This window comes from Microtus ochrogaster, chromosome 2 (assembly GCF_000317375.1).
Source record: "Microtus ochrogaster isolate Prairie Vole_2 chromosome 2, MicOch1.0, whole genome shotgun sequence".
NCBI classification, from domain to species: Eukaryota; Metazoa; Chordata; class Mammalia; order Rodentia; family Cricetidae; genus Microtus; species Microtus ochrogaster.
In genome coordinates, this window is record NC_022010.1 from 43,234,164 (window position 1) to 43,247,464 (window position 13,301).

Sequence of the window (13,301 nt, forward strand, 5' to 3'; positions counted from 1 at the left end):
ACAGCACACACACACACACACAGCACACACACACACACAGCACACACACACACACACAGAACACACACAGCACATACAGCACACACACATACACCACAGCACATAAAGCTGTCACCTTGGTTCCTTACTCTCATGACAGTTGCTGAAAGCCCCCTCCCCCCCCTTGGCCAAAGGTTTCACTCAGGTGTCTGGAACAGAAGTGAGGCTGGCATTGTGGTACCAGGGAAGTTACCCCAGAAGGACCAGGAATTTCAGCACATACTCCCACTATTTCTTTAACCACTTCCTGTTTATGGGTCTGTTCTGAGGCCAAGAGGGACTGTGGGAGATTGACAGCTGAGAGGGCATGGGAGTGGGAAGGCGGCCTGGACCTCAGGGCTGTGAGGAGAGAGGAGGCGCACCCATGGGGGAGAGGAGGAAGTGTATGCACGTGAGGGTGAGATGGGGGTGTAGGGTAGGTAGGGGCCTTGAAGAGAAGGGCCACCTCCAAGCTGAGGGCCATCATCCCTTCAGCCTTCCCACAGTCAGAATGGGGGAGGAGCTGGTTTTGAAGGCTATGACTTCTGCCCACTTGAGACTCTTTGAGTTGAGTCTAGGAAGCTGAGACCCATTCTCCCTTCTCCCATCAAGCTGGTCCCTTTCTTCCCCAAGCCCCTGAAGTGTCCAGTCTGTGGGAACTTCCTTTCTGGGCCTGGATCTGAGGCCCTGAGCCTGGCAGCTGGGCCTGCCTCACTTTGCTGATTCAGAGTTTATAATCAAGTTTGAATTTGCTGGTGTTGAGGGCACCAGGGAACTCCCCGGCTGGGCTCAATTGGCCTTTGTGCTGTTAGCTACTCCACCTAGGCACATGGCCGTGGTCCAGCAGGTTCCACCTGTCCCTGGTGCTGGCAGGCCATGTGGGTTCTTTGTCCTGGGCATTGCTGCCTCAGCTTGGGTGTGGACCAGGTAGCCTGTGGGAACTTATAGCCTTGCAGGCCTTCGATCAAGTTGGCACGAAGCCTCCCTCCTGCACGGCGGTAACAATGGGGATGAGGAAGGTGGTATTTCCTGAATGCCAGGCATGTTGAAGTGTTTTCTACAGGCTGGCTTACCTCACAGTACCACCTAGTAAGGAGGTGTCTCTCCTAGTCTCGCTTAGAAATAAGACACCAAGACACCAGTCTTCGGTGACGGCAGGTGGGGGAGGGGCGGCAAGCCAGAGTCGGATCCCAGAATCCTGCTGGCCACTGCCTCACGTTCTAGTGATTTCATTGTGTTTCCCACTTCTCCTCCATGGCCAATCTCAGCTTTACATGGACACCCCGCCCATGCTTGCCCTGAGCCTGATGTCCCCATGAGCACAGAGTGGGCTGGGGAGGCTGGGCAGCGCCTCCTCTCTGCCTCAGTTCTTGGTTCTCCCTCCTTCCCCTCCTTCGAGGTGATGCTGCCCAGCTGTTGGATCCTCTACTGTTCTTGTTGCTGACGTGGTCTCTCCTGTTTCCTGAAGTCCTCAGTGCCTTCCTTATAGCTCTTCCTGCTGTCCAAGCCCCACTGTTCAGGGCAGCCAGTTCCGTCTTTCATTTCCAGAGCATTGCCACAAAGTGTCATTTTCACTGGCAGGAAGGGAAACACCATGGGAGGGTTTAGGGACTTATCCAAGGTCACAGTACACAGGAAGGATTTGAACTTGATCCAGCCCACACCCCTCCAGCTTTCCCCAGTCCGCTCTCATTACTGGACATCTCACAGAGGCGCAGCCTTGGCCTCAGCCATCCATCTCCTCAGAGTTGAGTTTCCTGAAGAATGCCCTATAATCCTCACGCTTGCTTCCCTCCTGTCCTTCCAGCTTTCCTGAAGATGTCTGTTGGCATAGTCCCGCATGCTCACCAGCCTGCTGGACCTTGGGACCTTGTCCTGGGGCCCCACTAGCTGCCCCCTCATTTGCCTTCCAGGCCACTGGCTCCCCAACTCCAGCCCAGGCCTCTGAAGAGCCAATATTCTGCTTGGTAAAAGCGGCAGGGAGGCTTGGCCCACAGCCCATACAAGCACTGTTTTGTGAATTCTGTAGAGCTGAATTTCTATATAAATAGGCACATTTACAACTTCCTGTCCATTTAGGTGCCAATCATTCTGACAAGGGAGGCGCTGATCGTAAGTTACACGTGCAGGAATTCGTGGCGGTGCTTTTACTGTCCATAAGTATCCCTTCTCTGTGTGTGATGAAAATATATTTATGTCTGCATCGTTGAGTTCAGTGCCCTCTGTCCTGACAGCATTATCATTTGGCTTGACTTCAGGTCCTCTGGGCCCTGTAGTGTTTATTGATCCTGGACGCAAGGGCAAACATCCCTTGCCACTTTAATACACAGGTTTCTAGGGCACGAGGAGAGAGCACAGCTGTGCAGATTCTAAGATGTTGAAGATGTTTGAGAGTGGACATTGGAATACGGATACACCCTGGTCAGACCGGTGGGGTCCTGATGCTGTGCAGGCTGCACTTCCTAGAGGAGAATAGGAAGCTTTAAGCTGAAATGATACCAGTTAACCTGCTTTGTAGCGCTGTGCCGTGGACTCTGGGGCTCAGCCCGCCTCCCTGGGAGAGATCACTGTTATTAGATAGGAACAACGGCCAGTGTGAAGGAGGCCACAGTGGTGCATGCCACATTTCACCTAACTGCTTTTAGCTTTGATGTGTGTTCCGTGGTACTGGGGATGGAAGGCAAGGCCCTGTGCATGTTCGGCACGGGCTGCACCACTATACCGCCCACCTACTATCCCACCTCCCTAGCTCTTTTGCTATCTTTAAAAGGTAGCGAGCAGCCCTAGGTGTCATCAAACTGTGACTATTAGAATCTCTACCCGGGACAAGACTCCCTTAAGGACATGAGTGATTGTGGTCTCCACAGTGTCACCAAGTATAGGCCTTGGCTGTCCGTTCTCTGTTGGCTTTGAGTTTGCTTTGGAATTCTCAAGTACTGGAATCCAAAAGGCCACGTGTGGGGATTTTCTGTCCCCCACAGCCCCTCCATTGATGTCCCCAGCCCTCTCCCAGGTAGCCTGGACTTTCACGCTGTCTGCACTGAGTGTTGGGGGATGCTTTCGGGACACATTCATCTCTGGTGGGTCTCGTTCCCTCCAAGAGCTCGTGGTGGCCTGTATGTATCGCCAGCTTCCACTGTCTCTTGCTTTTTGGATCTGGAGACCACTCGGCTACAGTACTTGGGCTGGGTGTTTCGAGTTCTAGGGCCTGCATCGGGGCTTCCTTGCTGCTCAGCCATCATGGATGGTGGAGCCCAGAGCTCTAGGCTTCTGAACCAAGCCTGCCTATGCTACAGCAAGAATACCTGTGCATGGAGATACTTGGTCACCAGAAAATCAAGGCTCCCTTCCCTTTAGCACAAATGCTAAATCTCAAACACAGCCTTGCCGTGGAGTAATACATGCCTACAAAACTTTACTATCTTGGGATGTTGTTTGAAATTATGTGTGGACTACTTTATAATGCTGCCAAAGATAGAAGCAGAAAGAAAACAGTGCCTCTCAGTGAAACAGCTCCTGGTGCTCAGAAATAACCCTAGCCATGCCTTCTGCAATTCTTTCACCCTTTGTGAGCTATTGGAGAGTGTCAGAACTATACTGCATAGGCTAAACCTGGTGGGGCTTCCAGCTACTTGGGAGACTGAGGCAGGAGGTGAGGACTCCAAGGCCTGCCTGGGCTATAGTGTGAATTCAAGGCGGCTTGGTCAGCTCAGCAAAAGCCTGCTTCAAAATAGAAAATGAAAACTGAACTCTCCCATAAAGTAGGCTATGAAATGCATTAAAAAAATATATACATGATGAATGGGTAGATATGATAAAGCCACATGTGGTACCCTCTGGCAGAGTACAGGAAATAGTCTTTACCTTTCTACAGGTTTCCCATAATGAAATGTTGAGCAAAGGTTGCCTTTAGCCATGAACCACTGTAATTTAATTTGAGCAATACAGTCCCCCGGGGTGAGAGCGAGGAAGGCTGTGCATTTTAGATCCATTTCATATTTGAAGACTCCTGTGGGGGCTCGCCATTGCTCAAGTCACATGCTGGTGGAGAAAGAGAGGTCATCCTGAATTCCATAAGTCTCCAACCTTGTACGAGCACTTTCCCGCGCCATCTACATCACATGCCAGCTCCGATGTAGTGTGAGCTGCATTCCTCAGCCTCCTCCTGGCCTGCCTGGCATTTTTCCCTTCGCAGAGGCCTGGCCATATGCCTCAGCCTATGCAATGCTCTGTGGCTCGGAGCCCCAGGGAGAGTGGAGAAGCTGTCATGTGAAGGAGGGTTGGGACACAGGGACACTCCAGATGGTCCCCCGGTCCCCTGAGCACATGAGCCAGAGGAAGAGGGCCAGGAGTTTGAGTGACCAGTAAAGAGTCTAAAGTTGGGTTCTAACCTGTACTGTAGGCCGGATTCATTAGAGGTCAGGAGCGTGCTGGGGTCCACTGTCAGAATAACCGACTCTGAAGTGGGGGTCACACTGAGCCCTGCCATGACGACGCCCACAGCTATGCTCTCCAGTCCTGCACTCATCTGTGGTTTAGTACAGGTAAACTTCTGGTTTCCTTGGTAACAGAACACCAAGGGGGAAGATAAACAGTCAGCATTTTTTTAGTTTTTTTTATTTATTTTTTTTTGGTTTTTATTTTTGGTTTTTCAAGACAGGGTTTCTCTGTGGCTTTGGAGCAGTCAGCATTTTTTTAAATGAGCCATTTAGTGGGTGAAGAGATGGCTCAGTGGCTAAGAGCACCTGCTATTCTTGAAGAACCAGAGTTCAGTTCCCAGCACCCATGTCAAGAGGCTCACAACAGTCTGTTAAGTCTAGCTCCGAGGGATCTGACACCTCTTCTGGATCTGTGGTCTCCCACCCCACATATGCTCATAACCACACAGAGACACACAAATAGAAATGACGCTTCCGAAAAGTGAGCCATTTATAGCACTGAAAAATTGAGATCCCCAAAGGACGAAGGGCCAGTAGTGCCCGTGCTTTTCAGGACACTCACATTGTGCCCCCTGGTACTCACACAGTTCTCTGAGCAACGTTGATGCTGCCCTTGGTACCTGCAAAACCTTGAGACAGTTCCTCCCTGTCCCAAACAGAATGATCTACATTCTGTGCTTTTGTTTTGAGTGAGTGTGTTTGCTAGGTGTCTAGCAAGGAGTAAGTAGCAGATAGACAGCCAAAACATCACATTGGGCACGTAGGCCGTCCACAGAGATGATGGGAGGAGCCCAATGGAGCGAGCAAACAAACACCATGCTCGCTGCAGAGATTTCCGATCGAGAGTCCCAGGCAGAGCAGAGGGCTTTCTGAGGAGGCGCCTGCGCACGTTCTTCCCACGGTGGACATTTTTATGTCATGGGGTAAACAGTAGTGACCTCTGTTGGAGACGGTTGATCTTGCTGCTGTTCTCAAGAGCACAGTATCAAAAACACCCTCAGCTATGTGCTGTCACAGGGCCAGGGGACATTTTCAGAGGACATTTGAAATAGACATGCTTCTGTTCTCAAGCGTCCACTTTTTGCAAGCACGTGGCAGTTTGTCAATTTAATTTCTATTACGCCTCCTCCCTGACGGGCTAGGGACAGGACCCATCCACACAAGGAGAACCCCAGCAGGTTCTCATGGTGGCCAAGCCTGCTCTGGAGGGTGTAGGGCAGGAGTTCAGGCCAAGGACACTGGGCTGGCTCCCTGGGCTCTCCTGCAGCTAGCTGGCTAACCTTCCGTGGTTGTCTCGTCTACGTGTCAGTTTTGCCTCCCATGAGTTACACCTGCCTTGTGGGTTCCTGTGAGAACAGATGGAGCCAACAGCGCACAGTCCCTGCCAGACAGGACTGCAAGAGCACTTGAGTGCCAGTGAGGGTTGAGGCTCCACAGCCCTCCCTCCGTCTAGAGACGCGGGGCCCCAGAGGCAGAAGTCAGCATCTCCAGAAGCATAGCTTCAGAACTCCAGAAGCATAGCTGTGCTTGGTTTTGGTTGGGCCAGTAACAAGTCACCAAATGTTTTGAGCATCCCAGCAGTCTGGATCTGTTCTCTTGGAGTGCTGGAGGTCAGACGTCCGAGTCTGTTTCCCCTGGCTGAAGTTGGGGTGCCTGTGTGGTTGTGCTTCCTCACACTCCTGGAGGTGCTGGGTTTGTCCAGCTTTTAGGGCTGTGTTCCTTGCATTTGCTGGTTCTCATCTTCAAACCATTTACAGAGTGCCTTGCTTCCGTTGTCCCGAGTCACCCCCCCCCCCCCCCCCCCCCCCCCCCCCCCCCGTGCTCCTGTCGTAAGGACCTTGTTGTAAGGTTTAGGGTCTACCTGGACCATCCCGAAGAGGCTGCTCTACTTATTCTCATCTGCAGCTGTGCTTTGTGAGACTCACAGTTTCTGGAGTGGGATATGGGGGACTTTTTTCACTCATCAACTAAATCAGGAAGCTTTTCTGGACCAGGGTCTGGACCAATTGAAGCACCAGTCTAGACTCTGCCAGGTCATGCATACTGTCCTGTGGCATCGCAGGCCCTCTTGGCTCTGAGGGTAAAGTCAGTGCCCTATTCTCTGTGGGATTCCTTACTGCCGGCACATGGCAGGCACTGGGTGGCCTGTGCTCATATATAAAGACCAGCCAGCCCTGACTGATATACATGCGTGTCCTTTTAGGCCATGGCGAGTGTCACTGTGGAGAATGCAAGTGCCACGCAGGTTACATCGGGGACAATTGTAACTGCTCAACAGACATCAGCGCATGCCGGGCCAAGGATGGGCAGATCTGCAGTGACCGTGGCCACTGCGTCTGTGGGCAGTGCCAGTGTACAGAACCTGGAGCCTTTGGGGAGACTTGTGAGAAGTGCCCAACCTGCCCAGATGCTTGCAGCTCCAAGAGGTAAGGGCCTGCTCTCCACCCTCGCCCCAGGGCTGTCCTTCAGCAGGCAGCCCTCCCCAGCCAGCCTCCTGTCTACATACAGGCTGCTGGCCAAAACTTGTGCTAACAGTCACCAAAACAATAGCCGTGAAATGCTGGGGCTGGGTAGGGAGGGGGGGGACTCGGGGGAAGAAAAGTAAAACAGTTCACAAAAGCAAGATCACAGATCCATTTTAAGCAAATTTCGATATTGCGGAGTGACGGTTAAATGAGACGAAACTGGTTCTGGGTCCAGACGAAATGGAGCCTCGTGTGTACCATAGGATAGTCTGTTCTCAAAAGGGAACGTGGTATACCTTCTTTCCCAAATGACTGAGCCTCCGCAGAGCGTCTCCCAAACAATGCTTCATAGACCAGGCCGTGGGAACTGCTGGTTTAAGCAAAATGTAATCAGAAGGCAAATGGGATGGAAAGGCGCCGACCTAGATAGGGATGCCTGAGAGTGCTGGGGCTTTGGGCTTTTTCTGCTCTATTTATGCTGTTAATAGCAGGGCTGAATGTAGAGCTTATCTAGGCTACTGTCACTGGCTCAGCCCAGAGGCGGGTCACACCACCTGATGACCGTCCTGGGTTCTGCTCTGCTCTGCATGCCCGCCGGCCGCCAGGGTGCTACACAGGTGCTACGCAGATCGGTTACAAGAGTCAAGTCACCCTACTGCCTGGGGCGCAGGCGGGACATTGGCCGGAAAACAGCTGTGTCATCCTCGGTGCTGAGGAACGAGGCAGCAGGGGAAGCTGGGCACCAAGCAGAAACAAGGGGTGTTGCAAGCAGGCAGTGTTACTCTTTGGCGGAGGAGCGCAAGTGTGTGATTTTTCTTTTGGCAGCTTTCCCTGCTAACAATGTCTGGCCAGGCTGATAATGAAGTGAGTTCATGCTCGCGGAGCCTGTGATAACTGTGTTCAGAAACGTTCGGAGTGGCTTGACCCTCCCTGGCCATGTGCCCCAGACAACCCTGGGCACAGGCAACTGAACCTGCCTGCAGATTGAGAGACAAGATAGGCAGGGAATGTGGCCCAGACACCATGCCCGTGTGAGTGGAATCCCAGCCCTAGTCAGCACGTTGTGTCCAAGGAATCCCTGGCCCCATAGTTCCCAGCAGACCCTGGGGAGTGTCGCTCCCACTGCTCAGGGCACGTGAGGCTCGTGGGGAGGGGGCCTAGCTGGGTCTGTACACACACAGTCAGTGAAAGGAACAGAAGCTTCCTCTACCTTCTTATGGAGCTACAAGCAATGTGGAGCGGTCTTGAGGGAGCTAAGAGGCTTCAGGGAAAAACAACCCTTGCTTTGAATGTCTGAAGTGCTAGGAAAGCCCAAAGATAAGGACTGGCCTTCTCGTCTATCCCAGGACACTGACCTTCTGTGTCTTTCATAGCCTAATGGATTTTTTTTCTTTTTCTTTTTTTAAACAAAGTTCTTTTGATAATGGAATTTTAGGCCATTTTCCCACTTTCTGTTTTCTGAGAGGTTTTTGGATACTTTGGTCCTTCGTCCCTCGTGTTCTAGAACTAACCAAACACACCCTTCACTTTGGTGAGGTCACACTCGGCTCCAGCTGATTTTAATTAACATGCCTTGCACAAACGCTCCGCAAGCGGCGTGTTTTTGGAGAGGACCAGACATGCTTTAATACACAACTGCGGTGCAGTCTCAGTTTCCCGGGGGGCGGAGGGCCCAGTTCTAGGCTGCTGTATCCCCATGGGTTGTATGGAGTGTGTCCTAGAAGTGACCTGGAGCTGTGGCAATACAGGGAGCTGAGCGCCTGAGGGGAGGCGTGGGTTCCAGCCAACCGGAAACAGGCATCCTGTTTGCCGTGTGTTGATCCAGGAAGGCTGGCAGAAGGACCAGCAAGGGTCAGCATGAATGACCAGAGATAGGGCCACCCCTTTCTGGCCACTGGCCAAGCCTTCCTACCCTGAGGGGTGGGGGTGGGAGGAGGGACAGGAGACAGATATGAGCCTTACTGTATGGCTCCAACTCCGGAGTGTCTGTGTGAGATCAGCCCAAAGAGAGGAGCAGTTAGATTCCTAAGCTGTCGGTGTCCTCTCGAGAAAGTCACGGCCCTCTGTCTTCATGATCTACCCACTGTTCGGTCCTTATCGATGTCCAGAAGGTGGTCGGAGCATGTCCAGGAGGCAGAACACTGGGAGGAGCCCTCATCTGCTTCTCCTCTTGGTCTCAGCGTTCTCTGGAGAGTGGCCCTACTGTATGATGGTGCTCCCTCCGGTATCAGGGAACTTTCTAGACACCCAGCTCTTTTGGTCCCATGGAATAAGCAGGGTGACCTGCCCCCCTTGTGGCTGGGGTTTTGTGGGTCACAACACCTCCCCTGCACACTTGGCTCTAGAATCCCCATTCATGTGTTCTTAGACTTCAAAGTGCCCTTCGCCAGAGCCCTGAGACTTGCTGCCCCCCGGGCTGCTTGACCCTTACCCATTCTGTCTGCCATGGAGTTTGCTTTTCCTCCGGCACCGCCCTAATCCTCCCAAGGAGGCAGGGACCCTTCCTCTCTCACAAACTTTAACAGTGGCTTGGCTGAGGCCTGGCCACCCATTTGTGTCCCCAAGTTTTCTATTCTGATGTAACCTCAGGCAGGAGACTGTCTGGACCCAGATTTGGTGTAGAAGGTAATACTGTTCAACAGGGCCTGGTAACTAAAGAGCTTCACAGGCAGTCACCCAACAGTGGGTGATAGGGAACTGAGAGGGCCTCTGTATAGGGAAAGCCTCTGTTATAAAACGTACCATCTTTAGTGTAGACTGGCTACCAGGTCGTACCATCTTTAGTGTAGACTGGCTACCAGGTAAGTGGCCAGCAGGCTCTGAAGGACGCTGGCAGGTGGACACTGTGTGGGCATGGCAGGGGAAGGGAGCAAGGTGCCCAGACAATGGTGATCAGACCTTCCAGGAACCAGACTTGCCAGAAAGCCCCATCCTAAAGGTTGTCTCTGAGGGCGCGGCCGAGCCCAGGCATTGAGGCTTACTGCTAAAAGTCCTCTGGAGAGGACATAGTACAGTGCCCTGTCCAGAGAGTGACTCATGGGGATGCTAACACTGGGGTGACACAGGGCTTCGAGCACTGGCCCCAGGCACGTGGCGGCACTCCCAGGGACCAGGAGTAGTGGTTATTCCCCGGAAACCTTTTCTATGTAGCTGACTCCTTGGCCAGTTCACTGAAGTGGGGTGCAGATTTGGTTTCTGCTGTTGGAATTGGGAGAATATGCAGCTGTATACCAGATATGCCTCTAAACTCACACATAGCTCTCTGAGACCCTGGGGCTTCCTTTTAACACCAGGGAGGTGGCAGAGCATCCTGTCCCCGAGCCTTTGGGACACTTTTAACACCAGGGAGGTGGCAGAGCATCCTGTCCCCGAGCCTTTGCGACATTGCACAGCAGCTAATGACCACATTCATTTTCTCAGAGACTGTGTAGAGTGCTTGCTGCTTCACTCGGGGAAGCCTGATAACCAGACCTGTCACCAGCAGTGCAAAGACGAGGTGATCACGTGGGTGGACGCCATCGGTGAGTGCTCTGGGTAGCTGTGGATAGCGTCTGGGGAGCAAATGGCCAAGCCTTCTGTCGAGCCCAGGGTAACTTCCTTGGCATCATTGCTGGCTCCCCAAGGGGACCGTGGGATGGGATCCTCACATACCATTGGCAGGAATGTCATGTAGATATCAGTTTGGCAGCTGCGCAAAAGGCTACTCACAGAATCATCACACAATCTAGCAACTCCGCTCTAAGGTATATGAGCAGAGTTGGGCCTGATTTTCACATGTTTACAGCCTTGGCTGTACTAGTCAATTGTCTGTTAACTGATGGATGATGAAGCAAACGTTCTATATCCATTCATAACAGGATTTTATTTTTAACCACAATGAAGAGCACTAATGTGATAACACATGAGCCCCCAAAACACTGAGCTAAGTGAAAGAAGCCACCCAGAAAAGAACATAGGTATTACATGATGCTGTTTAAAATGTCCACAATAGTCGGGCGGTAGTGGCACACGCCTTTAATCCCAGCACTTGGGAAACAGAGGCAGGTGGATCTTTGAGTTTGAGGGCAGCCTGGTCCACAAGAGCTAGTTTTAGGACAGCTAGCATTATTATACAGAGAAACCCTGTCCCAAAAATTAAAAAAAAAAAAAAATGTCCACAGTAGGCAATGTCAAATTGAGAAACAATGGGAAGGGGGTGGAAATTGAGATTATATGCTAACATGTGTGGATGTTTCTGGACACTGGTATAAAAATAACATTGTGAGTTTCCTAAATTGGCTACATTTGAAAATAATTTGACAGTTCCTGAGGGACTGCATATCTGAAGAGGGAGCGCTCAACCAAGGCTCACCAGTGCTAGCCGGCTTGCCCTCTGCCTTGACCCCCGGCTGCTGTAAACTCCTGGCCCTCTCTGTGTCTGTCCCGGTCCTGGCTTCTCTCTGTAGACTCTCTTGTTCCCTCTTCCCTGGTTTTGATTAATTGCTTGGCCGGGTCATGGCATGGAGTATGCCGAGTCTGTTTATCCTGCAAACATTCAGGGAGCACCACCATGTGGCCAACCCTGTGCCAGGCTCTGGGGAGTTGAGAATTCTTCGCAATCTCTCACACTCCTGCCTTTTGCCCTTCCCCTTCCAGGGCCTGGCTGAGCTCCTCTTGCACTAAGCACAGGTAGTTAGGAAAGAGGAATGGCTCCCTCCCCACCTCCCACAAACAAGCCTGCCCTTTGTGCGCAGCCCAATTCTCTGAGGGGACTCTGCAGAGCAAGTACATAACTGACCCATCATTTGTCCCTTGGCTGGCTGACTGGCTTGCTTGCTTTTGTTTGTTTGCTTGTTTGTTTATATTTGAGGCAGGGTCTCACTATGTAATCCTGGCTGGTCTGGAAGTCACTCTGTACATCACCCTGGCCTCAAACTCACAGAGACCCACCTACCTCTGTCTCCCAAGTTCTGGGATTAAAGGTGTATGCCACCACGTCTTATTATTTTGTTTCTGCTCTCAACTATATATATCCCAGGTTGACTTCAAACTTTCTATCCTCCTGCCTCAGATTTCTAAGCACTGGGATTATAATTGCGTGCCATGGTGTCCAGTTCTTCCTTGTGCTTTTTAAAACACACACATCTGTACCGACTCTGAAGGGGCTGAGTGAGAAGGTTGGGTATTCATTTGGCCAACCACACCCATTCATCTCCTTCCTGATTGAAGCTCCTGTTCAACCAGGTTGAAAAGTGGGAAGGAAGCACATTTAGTGTCATAGCATTAACCTGTGGTTGTGGTTTGGGACTAAGATGCCCCGTGGCCTGACTTCCTTTTCTCCAACCTCATTACTTCCTAAAGATCAATCTTAAAGCCCTTTCCGGGGACCTGGTGCTTGGGCAGTGATGCTGTCCACTCTGGTCAAGGGTGGTTTGGAGAAAGAGAAGGGCTGTGGCAGCTGAGGACGGGGTTTGTCAGGAGGGAGACCTGTCACAGGCAGAGCTGGTTCTTGAATGGCCTGACCTCTCTGACAGGGGCTCTTGGTATCACCGTGGAGTACCGCCATGAAGCCAGCCTCTCATCCAGAGAGCCTCGGCACCCAGCTCTTGGGGAAGAGCAGCCTCCTGTCTTCTTTCATCAAATTAGCCCTGGAGACTCGTCAGGTTTCCAAGGGCAGACACTCCCTCAGGCTGTAGCATCCAGCCCATTCATCCATGCCCACTCCCAACCATTGAAGGCTTCTTTCATTTTATGTCAGGACCAGTCAACACTTCAGAGGGCTGGCAGTCCTAATGGGATCCATATGTCCCCAAAGTATTAAACTCAGCCCTGGGCCTGTGATCTCCATGTGAGGAATCTGAGCTCCCTTTAAAGCCCCGTGGCCCCTTTTAAGCCTCCCATCCTTTCCTGAGGTGCTTAGCTTCTACCTTCATCCATCGGCGGTTGGGCATTTCCCAGAGAGATGCTCAGGGAGTTTCTGCTTGCTTCTCTCCTAGTCAAAGATGACCAGGAGGCTGTGCTTTGCTTCTACAAGACTGCTAAGGACTGCGTCATGATGTTCAGCTACACGGAACTGCCCAATGGGAGGTCCAACCTGACGGTCCTCAGGGAGCCAGGTAGGTGAGAGCCCGAGGGGCTGTCCTGGGCCTGCTTTCTGGTGCCCTTCCCTATGGGGTGGTGTGTGCCTGTGAGCACTCTGGAAGGTTGAGATGAGACATTCAGGGCACTTAAAGGCCAGCCTGGGCTACACGAGACCCTGCCTCAAAGTGCCTATGAGGAGTCAGTTTACCATACTGTTGAGGGCAGAGGGCTGGGGCCATGGAGCTATGGGAGTGTTGCTGTGGACTGTGACCATGGAGGAAACTTTAACATGCTTGTTTAAGAGTTAAAAAAAAAAAAA

General features: G+C 52.0%; 1 protein-coding gene across 2 annotated transcripts in view; it reads left to right on the forward strand.

The window, feature by feature from the left end:
* The window catches only part of Itgb5 (integrin subunit beta 5), a 118,960-nt gene that overhangs the window by 103,020 nt on the left and 2,639 nt on the right, over positions 1–13,301 (forward strand). For both annotated transcript variants that reach the window (XM_005344871.3, XM_013351687.2), the window contains 3 exons: positions 6,661–6,883; positions 10,343–10,443; positions 12,898–13,017. In XM_005344871.3, coding sequence (XP_005344928.1) covers positions 6,661–6,883; positions 10,343–10,443; positions 12,898–13,017 — 444 coding nt within the window. The remainder of the gene's footprint in view (positions 1–6,660; positions 6,884–10,342; positions 10,444–12,897; positions 13,018–13,301) is intronic.